Source organism: Heptranchias perlo, chromosome 8 (genome assembly GCF_035084215.1).
Source record: "Heptranchias perlo isolate sHepPer1 chromosome 8, sHepPer1.hap1, whole genome shotgun sequence".
Lineage (NCBI taxonomy): Eukaryota > Metazoa > Chordata > Chondrichthyes > Hexanchiformes > Hexanchidae > Heptranchias > Heptranchias perlo.
Window position 1 is genome coordinate 65,220,733 of NC_090332.1, and position 16,831 is coordinate 65,237,563.

General features: G+C 43.2%; 1 protein-coding gene across 8 annotated transcripts in view; it reads left to right on the forward strand.

The window, feature by feature from the left end:
* LOC137324650 (filamin-A-interacting protein 1-like) overlaps positions 1-16,831 on the forward strand; it is a 266,872-nt gene that overhangs the window by 212,745 nt on the left and 37,296 nt on the right. For all 8 annotated transcript variants that reach the window (XR_010963696.1, XM_067989210.1, XM_067989212.1 and 5 more), the window contains exon 5: positions 2,784-5,619. Coding sequence is in view for 7 of the 8 variants with exons in the window: in XM_067989210.1 (XP_067845311.1) it covers positions 2,784-5,619 (2,836 nt within the window). In the remaining variant the exon portion in view is untranslated. The remainder of the gene's footprint in view (positions 1-2,783; positions 5,620-16,831) is intronic.

Sequence of the window (16,831 nt, forward strand, 5' to 3'; positions counted from 1 at the left end):
GATTTCCACTACCCTTTGTGTGAAGAAGTGCTTTCTGACATCACCCGTGAACGGCCTAGCTCCAATTTTAAGGTTATGCCCCCTAGTTCTGGACTCCCCGCCAGAGGAAATAGCTTCTCCCTATCCACCCTATCAAATCCTTTAATCATCTTAAACACCTCAATTAGATCACCCCTCAGTCTTCTATATTCAAGGGAATATAAGCCTAGTCTATGCAACCTGATGTCGTAATTTAACATTTTTAGCCCCGGTATCATTTTGGTGAATCTGCACTGCACCCCCTCCAAGGCCAATATATTCTTCCTGCGGTGCAGTGCCCAGAACTGAATGTTGTGCTCCAGATGGGGTCTAACCAGAGCTCTGTACAACTTTTTTTTATTCGTTCATTGGATGTGGGCGTCGCTGGCGAGGCTGGCATTTATTGCCCATCCCTAATTGCCCTTGAGAAGGTGGTGGTGAGCCGCCGCCTTGAACCGTTGCAGTCCGTGTAGTGAAGGTTCTCCCACAGTGCTGATAGGAAGGGAGTTCCAGGATTTTGACCCATCGACGATGAAGGAACAGCGATTATATTTCCAAGTCGGGATGGTGTGTGACTTGGAGGGGAACGTGCAGGTGGTGGTGTTCCCATGTACCTGCTGCTCTTGTCCTTCTAGGCGGTAGAGGTTGCGGGTTTGGGAGGTGCTGTCGAAGAAGCCTTGGCGAGTTGCTACAGTGCATCCTGTGGATGGTACACACTGCAGCCACTGTGCACCGGTGGTGGAGGGAGTGAATGTTTAGGGTGGTGGATGGGGTGCCAATCAAGCAGGCTGCTTTGTCCTGGATGGTGTCAAGCTTCTTGAGTGTTGTTGGAGCTGCACTCATCCAGGCAAGTGGAGAGTATTCCATCACACTCCTGCCTTGTGCCTTGTAGATGGTGGAAAGGCTTTGGGGAGTCAGGAGGTGAGTCACTCGCCGCAGAATACCCAGCCTCTGGCCTGCTCTTGTTGGCACAGTATTTATATGGCTGGTCCTGTTAAGTTTCTGGTCAATGTTGACCCCCAGGACGTTGTTGGTGGGGGATTTGGCGATGGTAATGCCGTTGAATGTCAAGGGGAGGTGGTTAGACACTCTTGTTGGAGATGGTCACTGCCTATCACTTTTCTGGCGCGAATGTTACTTGCCACTTATCAGCCCAAGCCTGGATGTTGTCCAGGTCTTGCTGCATGCGGGCTCGGACTGCTTCATTTATCTGAGGGGTTGCGAATGAAACTGAACACTGTGCAATCATCAGCGAACGTCCCCATTTCTGACCTTATGAAGGAGGGAAGGTCATTGATGAAGTAGCTGACGATGGTTGGGCCTAGGACACTGCCTTGAGGAACTCCTGCAGCAATGTCCTGGGGCTGCAACAGAACTTCTACCCTATTGTATTCCAGGCCTCTTGAGATAGAGGCCAATATTCCAAGAGTCTTTAAAAAAAGTTTTTGTACCTGCCCACTAGCTTTTAGTGAATTTTTTAGTACTTGGACTCCTAAATATCTCTGCTCATCCACAGTTTCTACCTTCTCGCCATTTAGAAAATTCTCTGATCTATTTTTCTTAGGTCCTTGTATTAAGTTTCTGGGTTTTTTTCAAACACCTCTGACCAGCACGATAGCTAGAAACTAAAATCTGCCCACAGTCAGGTTTCAGAGCATGCAATTTCAATACCTGCCATGGGAATTTCTGAAAAAAATGTCAATCACTGGGAGAGAACTACCAGCTCAGGGGAAGGGTGGGCATTATTAAAACACCCCACTTGCTAAGAGTCCTTAAATTACTCACTCTGTGCATTTAGACAAACTTCCACAGAATATTTCAATCCATTTGGATGTAATCCCTGCAACACAAGTGCAATCCAACTCGTACAACCTCTTTATCTTCTCTTTCATCCCCTCCCCTTGAAAACAAGCAAAGGAGCTAGGAGCTGAACTGAGGCTACCTAAACGAATCGCAGTTAGGATCCTTGCAGCCAGCAGGTTGCTGTTTTCATATCTTCTCACTCTTCCCTTTTGAGAATAATGTGAAGTAGAGGAGGAGGAGGATTCGTGGGCTGATTAACAGTCTGACAGGCTACGCGTGAAGGCTCCTTCCATAACCATCCTTACACCAGCCAGATGGTTAATCCTGTAAAGCGGGAGGGTTTTATGGGTTCCCACAACCCATACAATTAGGGGGGAGGCCTCCAACACCCACCGGACGTGAGTAGCCTGCTGGATGTCAATTCAGAGCTGGAGTCCGGTTTCCACTTGATGGGACCGTCTGGAGCGGGATGCAAACCTTGCACGTTCTGACTCGGAGTTGGGAATGCTACCATTAAGCCCAAAGGCTTGCTCCAGCCAGCAGAGAGAATATTGGTTTAACTGATCAATTTGAACTGGGATTGAGCCACAGAACTAAGGTAGCTATTGTAACTCAGTGCTACTCTGGGGCCCTTTCTGAACAGTAGCTTAGTGATGAACCATAATAAATTTAGAAGTCCTTACACAGTTGACTGCTTATTTTTATGATGTAGTATTTTAATTTGTACTTTTAATTAAGAGCTTTCATGACAATTGTATAATTGCTAACAGGAGTAGCTTCTGATTGGAACATCTCTAATAAAGTTGTTGCATTGCTTGTCTTCTCCAGTTGCAATAGCCATCCAAAACTGTTCCTAAAGCCATCTTTTTTTAAAAAACAAAGAAAATCAACTACAAGGAGCTGACTTGAGAGCTCCAAAGATAGATTTCAGTTTCTGATATTTTTATTTCCTTTCTTCCTAGGTTGAAGAAATTGCTTGAACAGGAAAAATCCTACCAGGCTCGAAAGGAAAAAGAGAACAATAAACGACTCTGCAAAGTGCGAGAGGAGCTGGTGAAGTTGAAATCATTTGCACTGATGCTGGTGGATGAACGGCAGATTCATATCGAACAGCTCGGCCAGCAAGCGCAGAAGGTGCAGGAGCTTGTGCAGAAACTCCAGGAGGAGGAAGAGAAATTCCGAAATATCAACGAGAGGGCCAAGGAGGAGGGGCAGAAAGCAATCCAGCTCGAGGCAGAACTTGAACACAAATCTGCAAAGTCTTTGCAAGAACATGACGAGATGACGGCCAAACTGGCCACCCAGGAATCTCAGAACCGCCAGTTACGGCAAAAGTTGGCTGGTCTGACCCGACGATTTGAAGAGCTAGAGGAAGCTAACAAAAGTCTGCAGAAAGCGGAGGAGGAACTTCAGGAACTGCGGGATAAAATCAGCCGCGGGGAGTGTGGCAACTCCAGCCTAATGGCTGAGGTGGAAAACCTGCGTAAGCGGGTACTGGAGATGGAGGGTAAAGATGAGGAGATAACCAAGGCAGAGGATCAGGGCAGAGAACTGAAGAAAAAATTGCAACAGGAAGAGCTCCACAGTAGGGACTTGAAACTGGAAGTGGAAAAACTGCAGAAGAGAATGGTCGATCTAGAAAAATTGGAAGGTGCTTTTAACAAAAGCAAATCTGAATGTTCCCAACTGCATGCTAATTTAAATAAAGAAAAGAATCTGACCAAAGACTTGATCAACGAGTTAGAAGTAGTGAAAGCCCGAATGAAAGAACTAGAGTCATCAGAAGCTAGACTGGGAAAAAGTGAATTCATCTTAAAAGATGACTTGACGAAGCTGAAGTCGTTTACCGTTATGTTGGTAGATGAGAGGAGAGGTGTGGCAGAAAAGTTAAATCAGGAAGAACAAAAAGTTAACGACCTTAATAACAAGTTGAAGCTGGAACAAAACAAAACGACAGAGGTAACAGAGAAACTGATAAATGAGAGTAAGAAGCTCCTCAAATTGAAATCGGAGATGGAGGAAAAGGTATCCACCCTGCTCAACGAAAGGGATGAACTGAAGATGAAACTTAAAAGTGAAGAGCAAAAGTCAAATGATTTGAACTTTAGAGTTGGCTTGTTGAAGAAGAGGCTTGACCGTGTAGAAGAGACTGAAAGTGATACACTGCGAAACAGAGCAAAGAAAGAACTGGACAGACTTTCAGAAGACACTCGGCTAGAGAATAAAATTAAAGAGCTAACGCTGGAAATAGAGCGATTAAAATCTCGATTGAAGCAGTTAGAGGTGGTTGAAGGTGACCTGATGAAGACTGAGGATGAGTACGATCAGCTTGAGCAGAAATTTAAGACTGAACAAGATAAGGCAAACCTCCTAACCCAACAGTTGGAAGAAATCAAAAACCAGATTACCAAAAACAAGGCAATCGAAAAAGGTGAAACCATGAGCCAAGAGGCTGAGGCTCGTAATCGGTTGAGACTTGAAGAGGCCAGAACGCGAGACCTGGTAGCTGAAGTTCAGGCCCTGAAAGAGAAAATTCATGAATTGATGAACAAGGAGGACCAGCTTTCCCAGTTGCAGACCGATTATTCAGTTCTGCAGAAAAGATTTCGACAAGAAGAAAACAAAAACAAAGACATGGGGCAGGAGGTTGTGAGCTTGGCCAAGGAGCTGGAGCTTTCTAAACGGTATAGTCGGGCACTGAGACCAAGCATGAACGGCAGAAGAATGATCGATGTTCCGGTGACATCAACTGCTGTACAGACCGATGGTCCAACCAATGAGATGGGGGAGGAAGACAATCCCGCTGTGTTTATACGAAAATCTGTACAAGAAGAAAACCATCTGATGAGCAACCTAAGGCAAGGGGGGCTTAAGAAGCCCTTGGAACGACCCTCTGTGTTAGAGCGATATCCACCAGCTGCAAATGAGTTAAATATGAGGAGATCCTGGATCCCCTGGATGAAGAAGAAGGAAAATGGGCAACATAATGGTCCTGAGAAAATTGCCCAGACCAACGGTAGTCCTGGCCGTCCTGGGGAGGTGGTACTGTCACAGAAACAAGGACAACCACTGCACATTCGGGTAACTCCTGACCACGGGAATAGCACGGCTACTCTGGAAATCACCAGCCCATCTGCTGAAGACTTCTTCTCTAGCACCACAGTCATCCCCACCCTGGGCCACCAGAAACCACGCATCACCATCATCCCCACACCCACTGTGGCGTCACCAAAAGGCAAAGTCTCAGAAAGTTCCTTCTCCCCAGACCGTGCAGCGTCTCCTGTTACAATAACTACATTCTCCAGGGCAAAATCCCCTTCAGAGAGAGGCAAGGCTGCCTTCCTGGATAGATCTGTCTCCCCGGATAGATCTGCCTCCCCAATTCAGATTATGACTGTCTCCACATCAGCAGCCCCTGAGTGTTCAGTATGTCCAGAATCACAGGAACTAACTATGGGACGGGCGGTCTTCAAAGTTACTCCTGAGAAACAAATGGTGCCATCGCCGATGCGAAAATATAGTCCAAATGCAAACATCATAACGACCGAAGATAACAAAATTCACATCCATCTGGGCAGTCAGTTCAAAAGGCCGGGCAACAGCTACGCCGAGGGTGCCAATCCTATGATAACTGTTCGGCCTCTCTCTCTTAATTCCGAGAACAAGGAAGTAACAACAGGAACTGTTCTACGATCTCCTCGCAACTGTACTCCACCTAAAACCTCGCCAAACAAAATGACCAGTAGCATCACTATAACTCCAGCGAATACCTCGTCCACAAGAACTACACAGTCAGTGGTGAGTTAAGACTTTCATTAACTCCTTGCTCTTGTTTCGGGATATGTTGATTTCCATTTCCATCACGTTTTGCCATCTAGTATCCACAGTGATCTGCAGTGACCTTCATTTTAATCTGGTTTGCCACAGCCTTTTTTGGCAATAAATTGCACTACATTCTTAAATGCATTAACTGAAGCACAGACTTAGGCATTTTATGTTTTGAAATATATAATGGCTTTGAAAAACATCATTTCTAATTAAATGTACACTTTTACTTCTGAAAATTTAAATGAACTGGTAGAATTTTAGATAATGTTTTGAGTTTGGGGGGGTGGCGGCAGGGAGGTGTACCTTTTCAGTTGTTGCTGTCAGACTGGACATGGTAGTCTACCCCAGGAGCAAGTTGTCTGCATGACCTCTGGCTACCGATTCAGGGAGACCAAAACAAACAAAATGCTTTGAGAAGATAGTCTCCACATCAGGGGAAAAAAAAGTCCTTGAAAATCATGTCGGTGACAGATGAGCATTGTTGTACATGGTCAAGTCTAAGATGTTCAGAACAACCTGTGATTAGTAATCCATCAACATTGCATGTTTTGTCATTTTAAAAGTCAGTTAATAGTCCACCCATAGTACCTATCTTATTTTCTTCACTTTTTAAAAGATAATTACATGACAATAACCATTGTTTTTGACATGACTACACAGTATCACTGTCCACTTCCAAGACCTGCAAAATATGAAGAAAAAAGTGGTGGAGATCTGGTTCTGCCCTTCTAGCATGTCAAACGTATATTTCCATTTGTGGCTTTGATGCAGGAAACTGCCATCTGATAGAGGAGAGAGCTCAATTTTAATATGTGGGTGAAGTCCTGATGATATTTAGACTTTATGCAATTTCCTGACTGCATATCACTAATTTGTGTTTCTGCCCATTTATAGTGGGCACCAAGGGTTGCTACGCACTATATGGAAGAAGATCTAAGGTGTCAGTGGTATCACTTTTGCCTGAGTCAGAAGGTTGTGGGTTCAAGTCCCACCCCAGAGCCTTGAGTACATAATCTAGGCTGACAATCCAGTGCAGCACTGTCGGAGGTGCCGTATTTCTGATGAGACGTTAAACTGAGGCCCTGTCTGCCCCCTCAGGTGGACGTATAAGATTCCATGGCACTATTCCGAAGACGACCAGGGGAGTTATTCCTCAACCAGCACCACTAAAACATTATCTAGTCATTATCTCATTGCTGTTTATGGGGCACTGCTTTGCGAAAAATTGGCTGCCACGTTTCCTACATCACAACAATGGTTACACTTCTTAAAAAGTACTTAATGGGCCGTAAAGTGCTTTCGGACATCCTGAAAACATGAAAGACGCTACGTAAATGCAAGTCTTCTTTTGTTTTTCTCTTTCTTGCCTGAAGGTTATTGGGAGCATTTTTAAGCAATAATGAAACATTATTGTTTTTTTGCTATTGTCACTCCTGACTATTGTCAGGAGCCTTTATGGCAATTATAGAATTGGCATTCTTTTCCAATAGTTATGCAATGGGTCTGCCCATAAGAACCCTCTTTTACTTGTGCTTTTCGGAGGAGGAAAAAGAGGACCAGAGGAGAGATGTCAGGCTGCAGTGCCCAGCCACTAGTACACTCACGTCAGAATCTGCAGACAGATGCACACATAGCCCAGTGTATGTGGAGGCTCCGATTCCCAAGGAAAACTGTGATGACAGACCTGATAGTACAATTGTACTACATGAAGCCCTGCCTAACCTTAATGCAGGGGTGTTCTTTGAGAACTCTCTAATCATACTTTAAGCAATACTGGATGAAAGAAGGCATGCCAGGGACATCACTAGCCAGCAAAGTTTATTGCCCGCCTCCATCATTATGTCACCTACCACATCTGCACTTGGCAATGAATATGGGCAACTGGCTTCATAAGCTCACAGTCCATAGGGAGCTCTGATCCTGAAATGGATCTTTTGCTATAAGGGCACCTGCAGCTAATGTGCACTGTAGGGCTGGTACAGCACCTTTAACTCTGTTTCCACCTTCCTCCAGTCTTGCTGCAATGCTGTCCTATGGGGTGAGTGGCAAGTAGGCCACTTTCCTTTTTAACCACAGGCAGCACAACCTTCACTTCATCAGCCACCAAATATGGGGTCAGGTGCTGAGCTATTCTGTCATTTGACTGTAGACTCTGATTCATGTCTCCACCATAAATTTCTTTTCCCTTCATTTTTGCTGTCATTTCTTTCCTCTCTCCCCTTTCAGCCTTGGCAAAAGCTGCCAACAAGTTGAAATACCTTTTTGAGCTTTTCCAAAGGCATTAAGAATTTTTGCCCCCTATGTGGATACTTACCTTTAGGTGAAATTTAAAGGAATATGGCAACTAAAGTACAATTTTTCTGGCCCTCCAATTAGGCTACCTCTTTGTACAAGAACATGGAGCTATGAATAATCGCACAAATGTGCCGACCATGGAAAACACTGTGAATGGGCTCTCTTGACTTCTGGCTGGATTTTCACCCCAGTTCTTGGTCACTGTGGACTTTGCTGGAATTGCAAATCCTGCCCTACTGTGTGTAAAATTAAATGTATGGGGCTCTGTATCATGAGGTTTGTTTCTAACCTGAGCCTTGTTAGAATCCTCTCGGGAGACAGAGTGGCAACAAACCGTTCTTTCCTTTCTGGGACCTTGGTTCAAACCCAGTCCAGACTGGTAGGATGGAAGTCTCTTGTGTTTGGCTGTAAACAACAAGAACTTGCATTTATATAATGCCTTTTAATATAGTAAAACATCCCAAGGCACTTCTCAGGAGCGTTATCAAACAAAATTTGACCGAACCACATAAAGATATTAGGACAGGTGACCAAAAGCTTGGTCAAAGAGGTAGGCTTTAAGGAGAGTCTTAAAGGAGGAGAGAGAGGCAGACAGGTTAAGGGAGAGAATTCCCAAACTCAAGTTCTATGCTCAACATCACTCCTTAGTGAGCATCATTCCACAACACACAATTGCCATAATTTTACAGTAATTGCAGACTCTTTAAGTGAGCTCACAGATGGCTTGTAGGGAAATGGGAACATTTCACTATTACATTTGGGAGTACAGTACTCTTGATGGAACCAAGGCAAATTGATGAGGTAGAAAGGAAGGAGCTATACCTGATTTGGAATGCAAGAGATACCACTAAAACTAAGATTCATATTTGCCTCCAGGAAAGTCTCAATGGCATTTCACTGGAAATATGCAAGCTGCCAATAACAAGTCCAATGTGCAGAAAATCATGGAAATTGAATTACTATCAAGTTAAATACCACCTGTGCAAAGAATTGCACGTTAACTTCTTGTATAAAACTCATGAATTTGCCCCTAGAGGAATAGAAAGGCAATTTCTCTTGTGTTCTGTAAAATTACCGAGATCCCGAAGAAAGGGTAACAATCTTTAAAGAGTAAAACACTCCATTTCTAGTTGACCATTTGTCATTTTTAAGACTGTAGCTCCAGTGGTGCAATGGCTTTAGTGATTCTTGTCAGGCTGTCCTTATTACCTCCTGAGTCCTACATTTGAATCCAGGCCAGTCAGCCTGCACTTCTATCCACTTCCTTTTGCATCCACCCCAGGAAAAACTCCCCCCAGGGCACGTACAAGCTCCCAACTGTCTCAACTTTAGCTCTCCATTTGCCATGATACATCTGTAGCTGCTGTTATGCTCAATCGCTCCCTCACCTCCGCCCTTGTCCCTGGTAAAATCCCTTACTTTTTCCCTTCTATGGCTTCCTCAAGTACATGGGGTGCAGACTTGAACATATTTGGAGCACAATTGGCTTAATCATCCATAGACAGATCTGGCTGGACCACATCAAGCATTATCGGGCCTTGCTCTCCTCTGGCAAAACTGCTCACTGCTTCATTATCATCCTGGAATGCAAAGATAATCCTGGCATCTTTTCTCCACTGCCAACTATTTGCTTAAACCCCTCTCCACTACCTCCTCCAACAACAAATGCAAGGTGTTCATGAACATCTTTGTTACTAAGATTGAGACCATTTGTTCAGCTGCCTCATCCTCCCTTTCCCACCTAGCCCTGAACCTGTGTCTTTATCTCTTGTGCCTTCTGAGCCCATCTTGTCCATGAGATCCACTTCCTGCTCCCTTGACCCCATTCCCAGTAAACCGGTGACCACCCAGCTTTCCTTCCTGGCCCCCATGCTAGCTGTAATTGTAAATGGTTTCTCCTCCTTTGGGTTTTGTCCCTTTCCATTTCAAAACTGCTGTCATCTCCCCCCTCTTCAAAAAACCCACCCTTGACCTCTCTGTATTTGCAAGCTACCACCCATCTCCTGCCTTTCCTCTCCAAATGTCTTGAACATGTTGTTGCCTCCCAAATCTGTGCCCATCTTTCCCGTAATTCCATGTTTGAATCTCTCCAATCAGGTTTGTGCCACAGCACTGAAATGGCCCTAATCAAAGTCACATGACATCCTCTGCCGGTGCACTGTCCCTTCTTCTCGACCTGTCTGCAGCCTTTGACACGATTGACCATACCATCCATCTTCACACCTCTCCTCTGTCGTCCGACACAGTTCTTGCATGGTTCCACTCTTACCTATCCAGTAATAGCCACAGAATCTCAACAATGGCTTCTCTTCTTGATCCCCGCACCGTTAGCTCTGAAGTGCTAGATTGTATAAATGCAGAGATTAGACAAGCGTGTAACAAAGGCATAGTGGTCCTAATGGGGGACTTTAACCTTCACATAGATTGGGAAAAGCAGACTAGCAACTGTCAGAAAGGTAGTGAATTTCTTGAGTGTGTCCGGGATAGTTTTCTACAGCAGTATGTCCCAGAGGCAACAAGGGGGCAAGCCATATTAGATTTAGTAATGAGTAATGAACCAGATTTAGTTAACAGCTTAACTGTGCGTGAACATCTATCCAATAGCGATCATAACATGATCGAGTTCAAGGTAGTGTTTGAAAGGGAAAAAAGTGAGTCAGCTGCTAAGATTCTAGACTTGGGTAAGGCCGACTTCAATGGGATGAGACGGAGACTGTCCACAGTAAACTGGGCAAATCTGTTAATGGGTAAAACGACTGATGATCAGTGGGAAATGTTTAAAGAAACATTTAACGTGATACAGAATCTGTTTATACCCCTGAGGGGCAAGAACTCTACTTGCCAAAAAAAACAGCCATGGACATCTAAAGAGGTAAGGGACAATATAAGACATGAGGAAAGGGCATAAAAAATGGCACAGATCCTGGTGAATGGGAAAGATACAAAGGGTCACAAAACAGATAGTAAGAGCTACAAAAAGAGAGTATGAAAAGAAACTTGCAAGGGATATCAAAACCAATACGAAGAACTTTTATAGTTACATTAGGAAAAAAGAGGGTGGTCAGGAGCAGTGTTGGCCCCTTAAAAACTGAAAGTGGGGATATTGTCATTGACAATGAGGAAATGGCGGACATGTTGAACAATTACTTTGCGTCAGTATTTACAGTAGAAAGAGAGGATAGCATGCAGGAAATCCCAAGAAAACTAATATTGAATCGGGGACAGGGACTCGATAAAATTAACATAAGTAAAGCAACAGTAATGAAGAAAATAATAGCACTAAAGAGTGACAAATCCCCAGGGCCAGATGGTTTCCATCCCAGGGTTTTAAAGGAAGTAGGTGAGCACATTGCTGATGCCCGAAATATAATCTTTCAAAGTTCTCTAGATTTATATCACTCTGTTTTTTAAGAAAGGAGAGAGAGAGGGAAACCAGGGAATTATAGACCAGTTAGCCTAATATCTGTTGTGGGGAAAATGCTGGAGCCTATAATTAAGGATAGGGTGACTGAAAATTCTCGAGGTGTTCAGTTAATCAGAGAGAGCCAGCATGGATTTGTGAAAGGTAGGTCGTGCCTGACAAACCTGATTGAATTTTTTGAAGAGGTGACTAAAGTAGTGGACAGGGGAATGTCAATGGATGTTATTTATATGGACTGCCAGAAGGCATTTGATAAGGTCCCACAAAAGAGACTGTTATCTAAGATAGAAGCCCATGGAATCGAGGGAAAAGTACGGACTTGGTTAGGAAGTTGGCTGAGCGAAAGGCGACAGAGAGTAGGGATAATGGGTAGGTACTCACATTGGTAGGATGTGACTAGTGGAGTCCCGCAGGGATCTGTCTTGGGGCCTCAATTATTCACAATATTTATTAACGACTTAGATTAAGGCATAGAAAGTCTCTTATCTAAGTTTGCCGATGACACAAAGATTGGTGGCATTGTAAGCAGTGTAGATGAAAATACAAAATTACACAGGGATATTGATAGATTAGGTGAATGGGCAAAACTGTGGCAAATGGAATTCAATGTAGACAAATGTGAGGTCATCCACTTTGGACCAAAAAAGAATAGAACAGGGTACTTTCTAAATGGTAAAAAGTTAAAAACAGTGGATGTCCAAAGGGACTTAGGGTTCAGGTACATAGATCATTGAAGTGTCATGAACAGGTGCAGAAAATAATCAATAAGGCGAATGGAATGCTGGCCTTTATATCTAGAGGACTAGAGTACAAGGGGGCAGAAGTTATGCTGCAGCTATACAAAACCCTGGTTAGACCGCACCTGGAGTACTGTGAGCAGTTCTCGGCACCACACCTTCGGAAGGACAGGAGGGAGTGCAGCGTAGGTTTACTAGAATGATACTCGGACTTCAAGGGTTAAGTTACGTGGAGAGGTTACACAAATTGGGGTTGTATTCTCTAGAGTTTAGAAGGTTAAGGGTGATCTGATCGAAGTTTATATGATATTAAGAGGAACAGATAGGGTGGATAGATAGAAACTATTTCCGCTGGTTGGAGATTCTAGGAGAAGGGGGCACAGTCTAAAAATTAGAGCCAGACCTTTCAGGAGCGAGATTGGAAAACATTTCCACACACAATGGGTGGTAGAAGTTTGGAACTCTCTTCCGCAAACGGCAATTGATACTAGCTGAATTGCCAAATTTAAATCTGAGATAGATAGCTTTATGGCAACCAAAGGTATTAAGGGATATGGGCCAAAGGCAGGTATATGGCGTTAGATCACTGATCAGCCATGATCTTATCAAATGGCGGAGCAGGCATGAGGGGCTGAATGGCCTACTCCTGTTCCTATGAGTCCCCCAAGGATCGTTCCTTGGCCCCGTCCTGTTCCTTGTGTTTTTAATCTGGTCAATTATTTCATTGCTATTTGTGGGAATTTGCTGTGCAGAAATTGGCTGCCATGTTTCATACATTAGTGACTACACTGCAAAAGTACTTCACTGGCTGGAACGTGCTTTAGGATGTCCTGAAAAATGCTATACACTGCAAGTCTTTTTACATGCTGTCCCTCGAAGACATCATCTGCAGACGTGGCATCAGGTTCCACATGTATGCTGATAATACCCAGCTCTTCCTCACCACCACCACCTCTTTCAATCCCACCACTGTCTTGGTGTTGTCATACTGCTTGCCTGACGTGCAGTCTTGGATGAGCCAACATCTCCTCCAAAACTCCGTACTCTTGCAACCAATTCCCTCCCCCTCCCTGGCCACTGTTTCAGGTTAAAGCTGACTTTTTGCAACCTCTCATCCTATTTAACCCTGAGCTGAGCTCCTGACCCCATATGCTCTCCATCACAAAGGCCACCTACTTCCACTTCTGTAACATCGCCCTGCCTTAGCCCATCTGTTGCTAAAACCCTCATCCATGCCTTTGTGACATCTAAACCCGCCGTTCCAATGCTCTCGGCCGACTCCCACCTTCCACCCTGTTATAAATTGGATAGCCAGGTGGTGAAGGATAGAATGCTGGAGCCAGGTCTTCAGTTGCTTTCAAGCATCTATTCACAGATCAACGCTCACCACACCCTAGATAAGCTATCATTTAAATGGATTCGAGAGTCCCCAATTGATACCCACCACCTGAATATAATTAACACCAATTGATATCACATGGATACAATTAAGATTCCCTTCTCATTAAATAAAAAAATTAAACTTTATATGTACAATACAAACACAAATTTTAAAAGTCAACAACGTCCATACTCAGTACAATTTATACTATTCAAAGCATTACATTGTGAGGTAACCCCTCTCCAAGACCTCTAATAATTTCTTCATACATGTACCTCTTTCTAAAACAATCCGACAGTCGATGGCTTGAATCTACCCATTTTATTTTAGAGATTTCCTTTCTTTCCAGCATTTGTTTCAAGCCAGAAAGGTCAATCAGTAATCTTTTCTCGCTCACATTTTTCATAGTGTGTACATTATCCCACAGTGAATGATTATCTACATAACATTCAACGGGTATACTATCTTCAGTACTCCCATTGTACAGGATGTCACTCCAAATATTTGACAAAAATTAGTCAACAAGAGCCAGTGTTTCAGCAGCCAGAGCACTTTTAACAACCGTTTTTATTAGCTTCCCAGTCTGACGGACAACATTTCCCATTCTCACCTATAAAAAACACTATGAAACCAGCTGCACTAGAAAACCCATCAGGAAGATTAGCATGTGAAGCATCACTAAAGATAACTAGCTTCATTTTCTTTGGGTCACCTAAGGATGGGAACTTCAGTACCCATCTATATTTAATTTCTGTAATGCTTTATTTGCCCTTAAAACATTTTTTACTATGGAGTGTTTCAGTGAAGTACTTAACTCCAACACATCAAAACTAGCATCTGGTCTAGTCTGAGTGCACAACCGGTTCAACTGACCAATCAAGCTTCGTAATTGCTCTGTCTCTTCTTTAGATATAACGTCACCTTTCTGTTATGACCTAGTATGATTCACCAGGATGGGAGTAACACTCTCTCTAAATAGGACTGTTGATTTAAAGTTATACCAGACCCACTCTGCTTAATGTATAAACTAATATTTAAAAGCCCCATCATGAAGATGCCTGAAAGATTTTCTTTATGGTACCAATAAAACATTGCAGGATTTGCACTTTGTTGAACACAATCTATTTTCAGCAAAACAGATCTCACCGAAAATAACCATATCCTGAAACATCATTCAGGCCATGGACGCATTTGCCATATTTCCATAGTTTTCTTTCCACATTTGCTGCCTCCTTAGGCGGTTTCCGAAACACCTTTCTGCAAAGCATTGCCCTGCAGAAATGTGGCTTTTATGTCAGTTGACCTACACTCACATGAAAATGTTGCCAAAAGAGCCAAAAAGGTTTTTCAGATTACCTTTCCAGCAGCGGGAGAATCCACTCGAACATCTGTATCACCCAGTTTCTCTTCAAAACTCCTAGCTACCAAACTCGCTTTAGCCTTAAGTCCCATCTGCAAGGACTTTTTCAGTACAAATCCACCTATGTGACAAAGCTGGTTGACCCTTTTCTGTTACCTCAGAATAAATTCCAAATTCTTTCCAACTATCTAACTCCCTTTGTTTTGCCTGTCTTACTCGTTTATCCTCAAGTTTATTGGCATCCACCAAAACTTCACGATCAATTCATTCTGCTTCTAATTCTATTACGCGACTGTTCTGTGGTCTTTGTTTCATTGTCTGACCTAGTCAAGCTACATCTTCTACTTCGAAGGCTGTAGGGACTTCTACTGCGAGATCGCCCTCTTTCATCTCTAGTTCGCGATTGTTTTCTGACGTGCGATTCATTTCCGCACTCCCTATCACTACTTGTACTCCGCTTTCGTACTCTCCACCCTTTTACCCCATTCTGCCAGTCCATGGACCTCGCTTTGTGGCCATCATCCTGGACATTCAACCAAAATTTAAACCTACCAGTAGCTTTGCCTGCACGTCCCAAAATTGTTGCATCTCTCCATTCGTTAGACCCTTCTGGAAAAATGTCACTCGTGAACCTACTTTGCGTAATTGTCCTGTGGATGTGATGGCTCTGACATGTTTCTTGATCACTGACATTACCACTATCCTTGATCTACCTCAGTCTGTACCTCAGGAACCTCATCAAAAAAAGCATGAACATCTGAGACACAAGGTGCCTCATTCTATCAACTGCTCAGAATCTGATTTTATAATTAATTCCAATTAGTCGTGAGGAATAAACCTTAACAGTTTGATTGCCGTGTTGGACAAATTCTGCCTTACCATCACGATCTATTACGTTACCAGGGCCTTTCCATTTCCTATGACTCTCTTTCTTTTGTAGTATACCAAATCTCCTGAATTGAACTCTGTCTCAGTTGGTCTAATATGATGCCTCAGTGCTCTACGAATTTTCTCTGATACCTCAGCCTTGATAAAAGCCTATCTCCCTGTATGCATAGCATTTAAATGCTCAGAAAAAATGGCACTAATTGTCGGACCTTCTAGAGCAGGAGGATTATCACAAAGAACAGAAGGTAATTTGGGATTGCGCCCATAGACTAGTTGGTAAGGATTATATCCTCCAACCATCTGAAGAGAATTCTTTGCATGAACTGCCCATGGTAGACCAGTTGACAATTTACACTCTGTTCAATCAGCCAAAATTTTATACATCATGTTATCTATCCTGATGATTCCTTACACAAAGACCATTGCTAAAAGGCTCTCGGCTGCTGTATTCATGACAATTATATTCATATTCTTACACATATCTCTGAACTCCATGTTAGCGAATTCACCTCCGTTATCGGTCAAAAACTTTGCTGGTGTCCCAAGTCCAGTCCCTTTCCATTTTTCCATAATTTTATCCATAATAATCACCTTCTCCTTTACTATATATTAGTGCAGAAACACTAAATCTTGTAGCCAGGTCAATAAAGTGTAAGATGAAAATATTTCTATCTTTGTCCCATACCTTTAGATCCATGGCAACTACCTCGTTAAAGTCACGAGCTAATGGAACACTTACACTTCCTAACAGGACGTGGTGGCGTCCATCTATACTTCTTACAGATTTCACAATTCTCATTAATCTCTTCTGTGAGCCTCGTATATTTCTCATCCACTACACCTGCATCTTTTAGCAGGATCTCTAAATGTTGACAAGTAGGTTGGGCAAATTGTCTATGTAACTTTTAAGACAATTTGTTTTTTTTTCTCTTATCCTTATCGCCTGATGCCATTAATACTTGCCTAACATCCTGTCGAGAAACATCAGGTTTTATTAAGGGGATACAATAATGCCCTGACTGGGTAAACTGCAAATTAACCAGTTTCCCAAAAATGATTGCCTCCTCGTGTTCCATGTCAAGTTTCATTTTTCCCTTTTT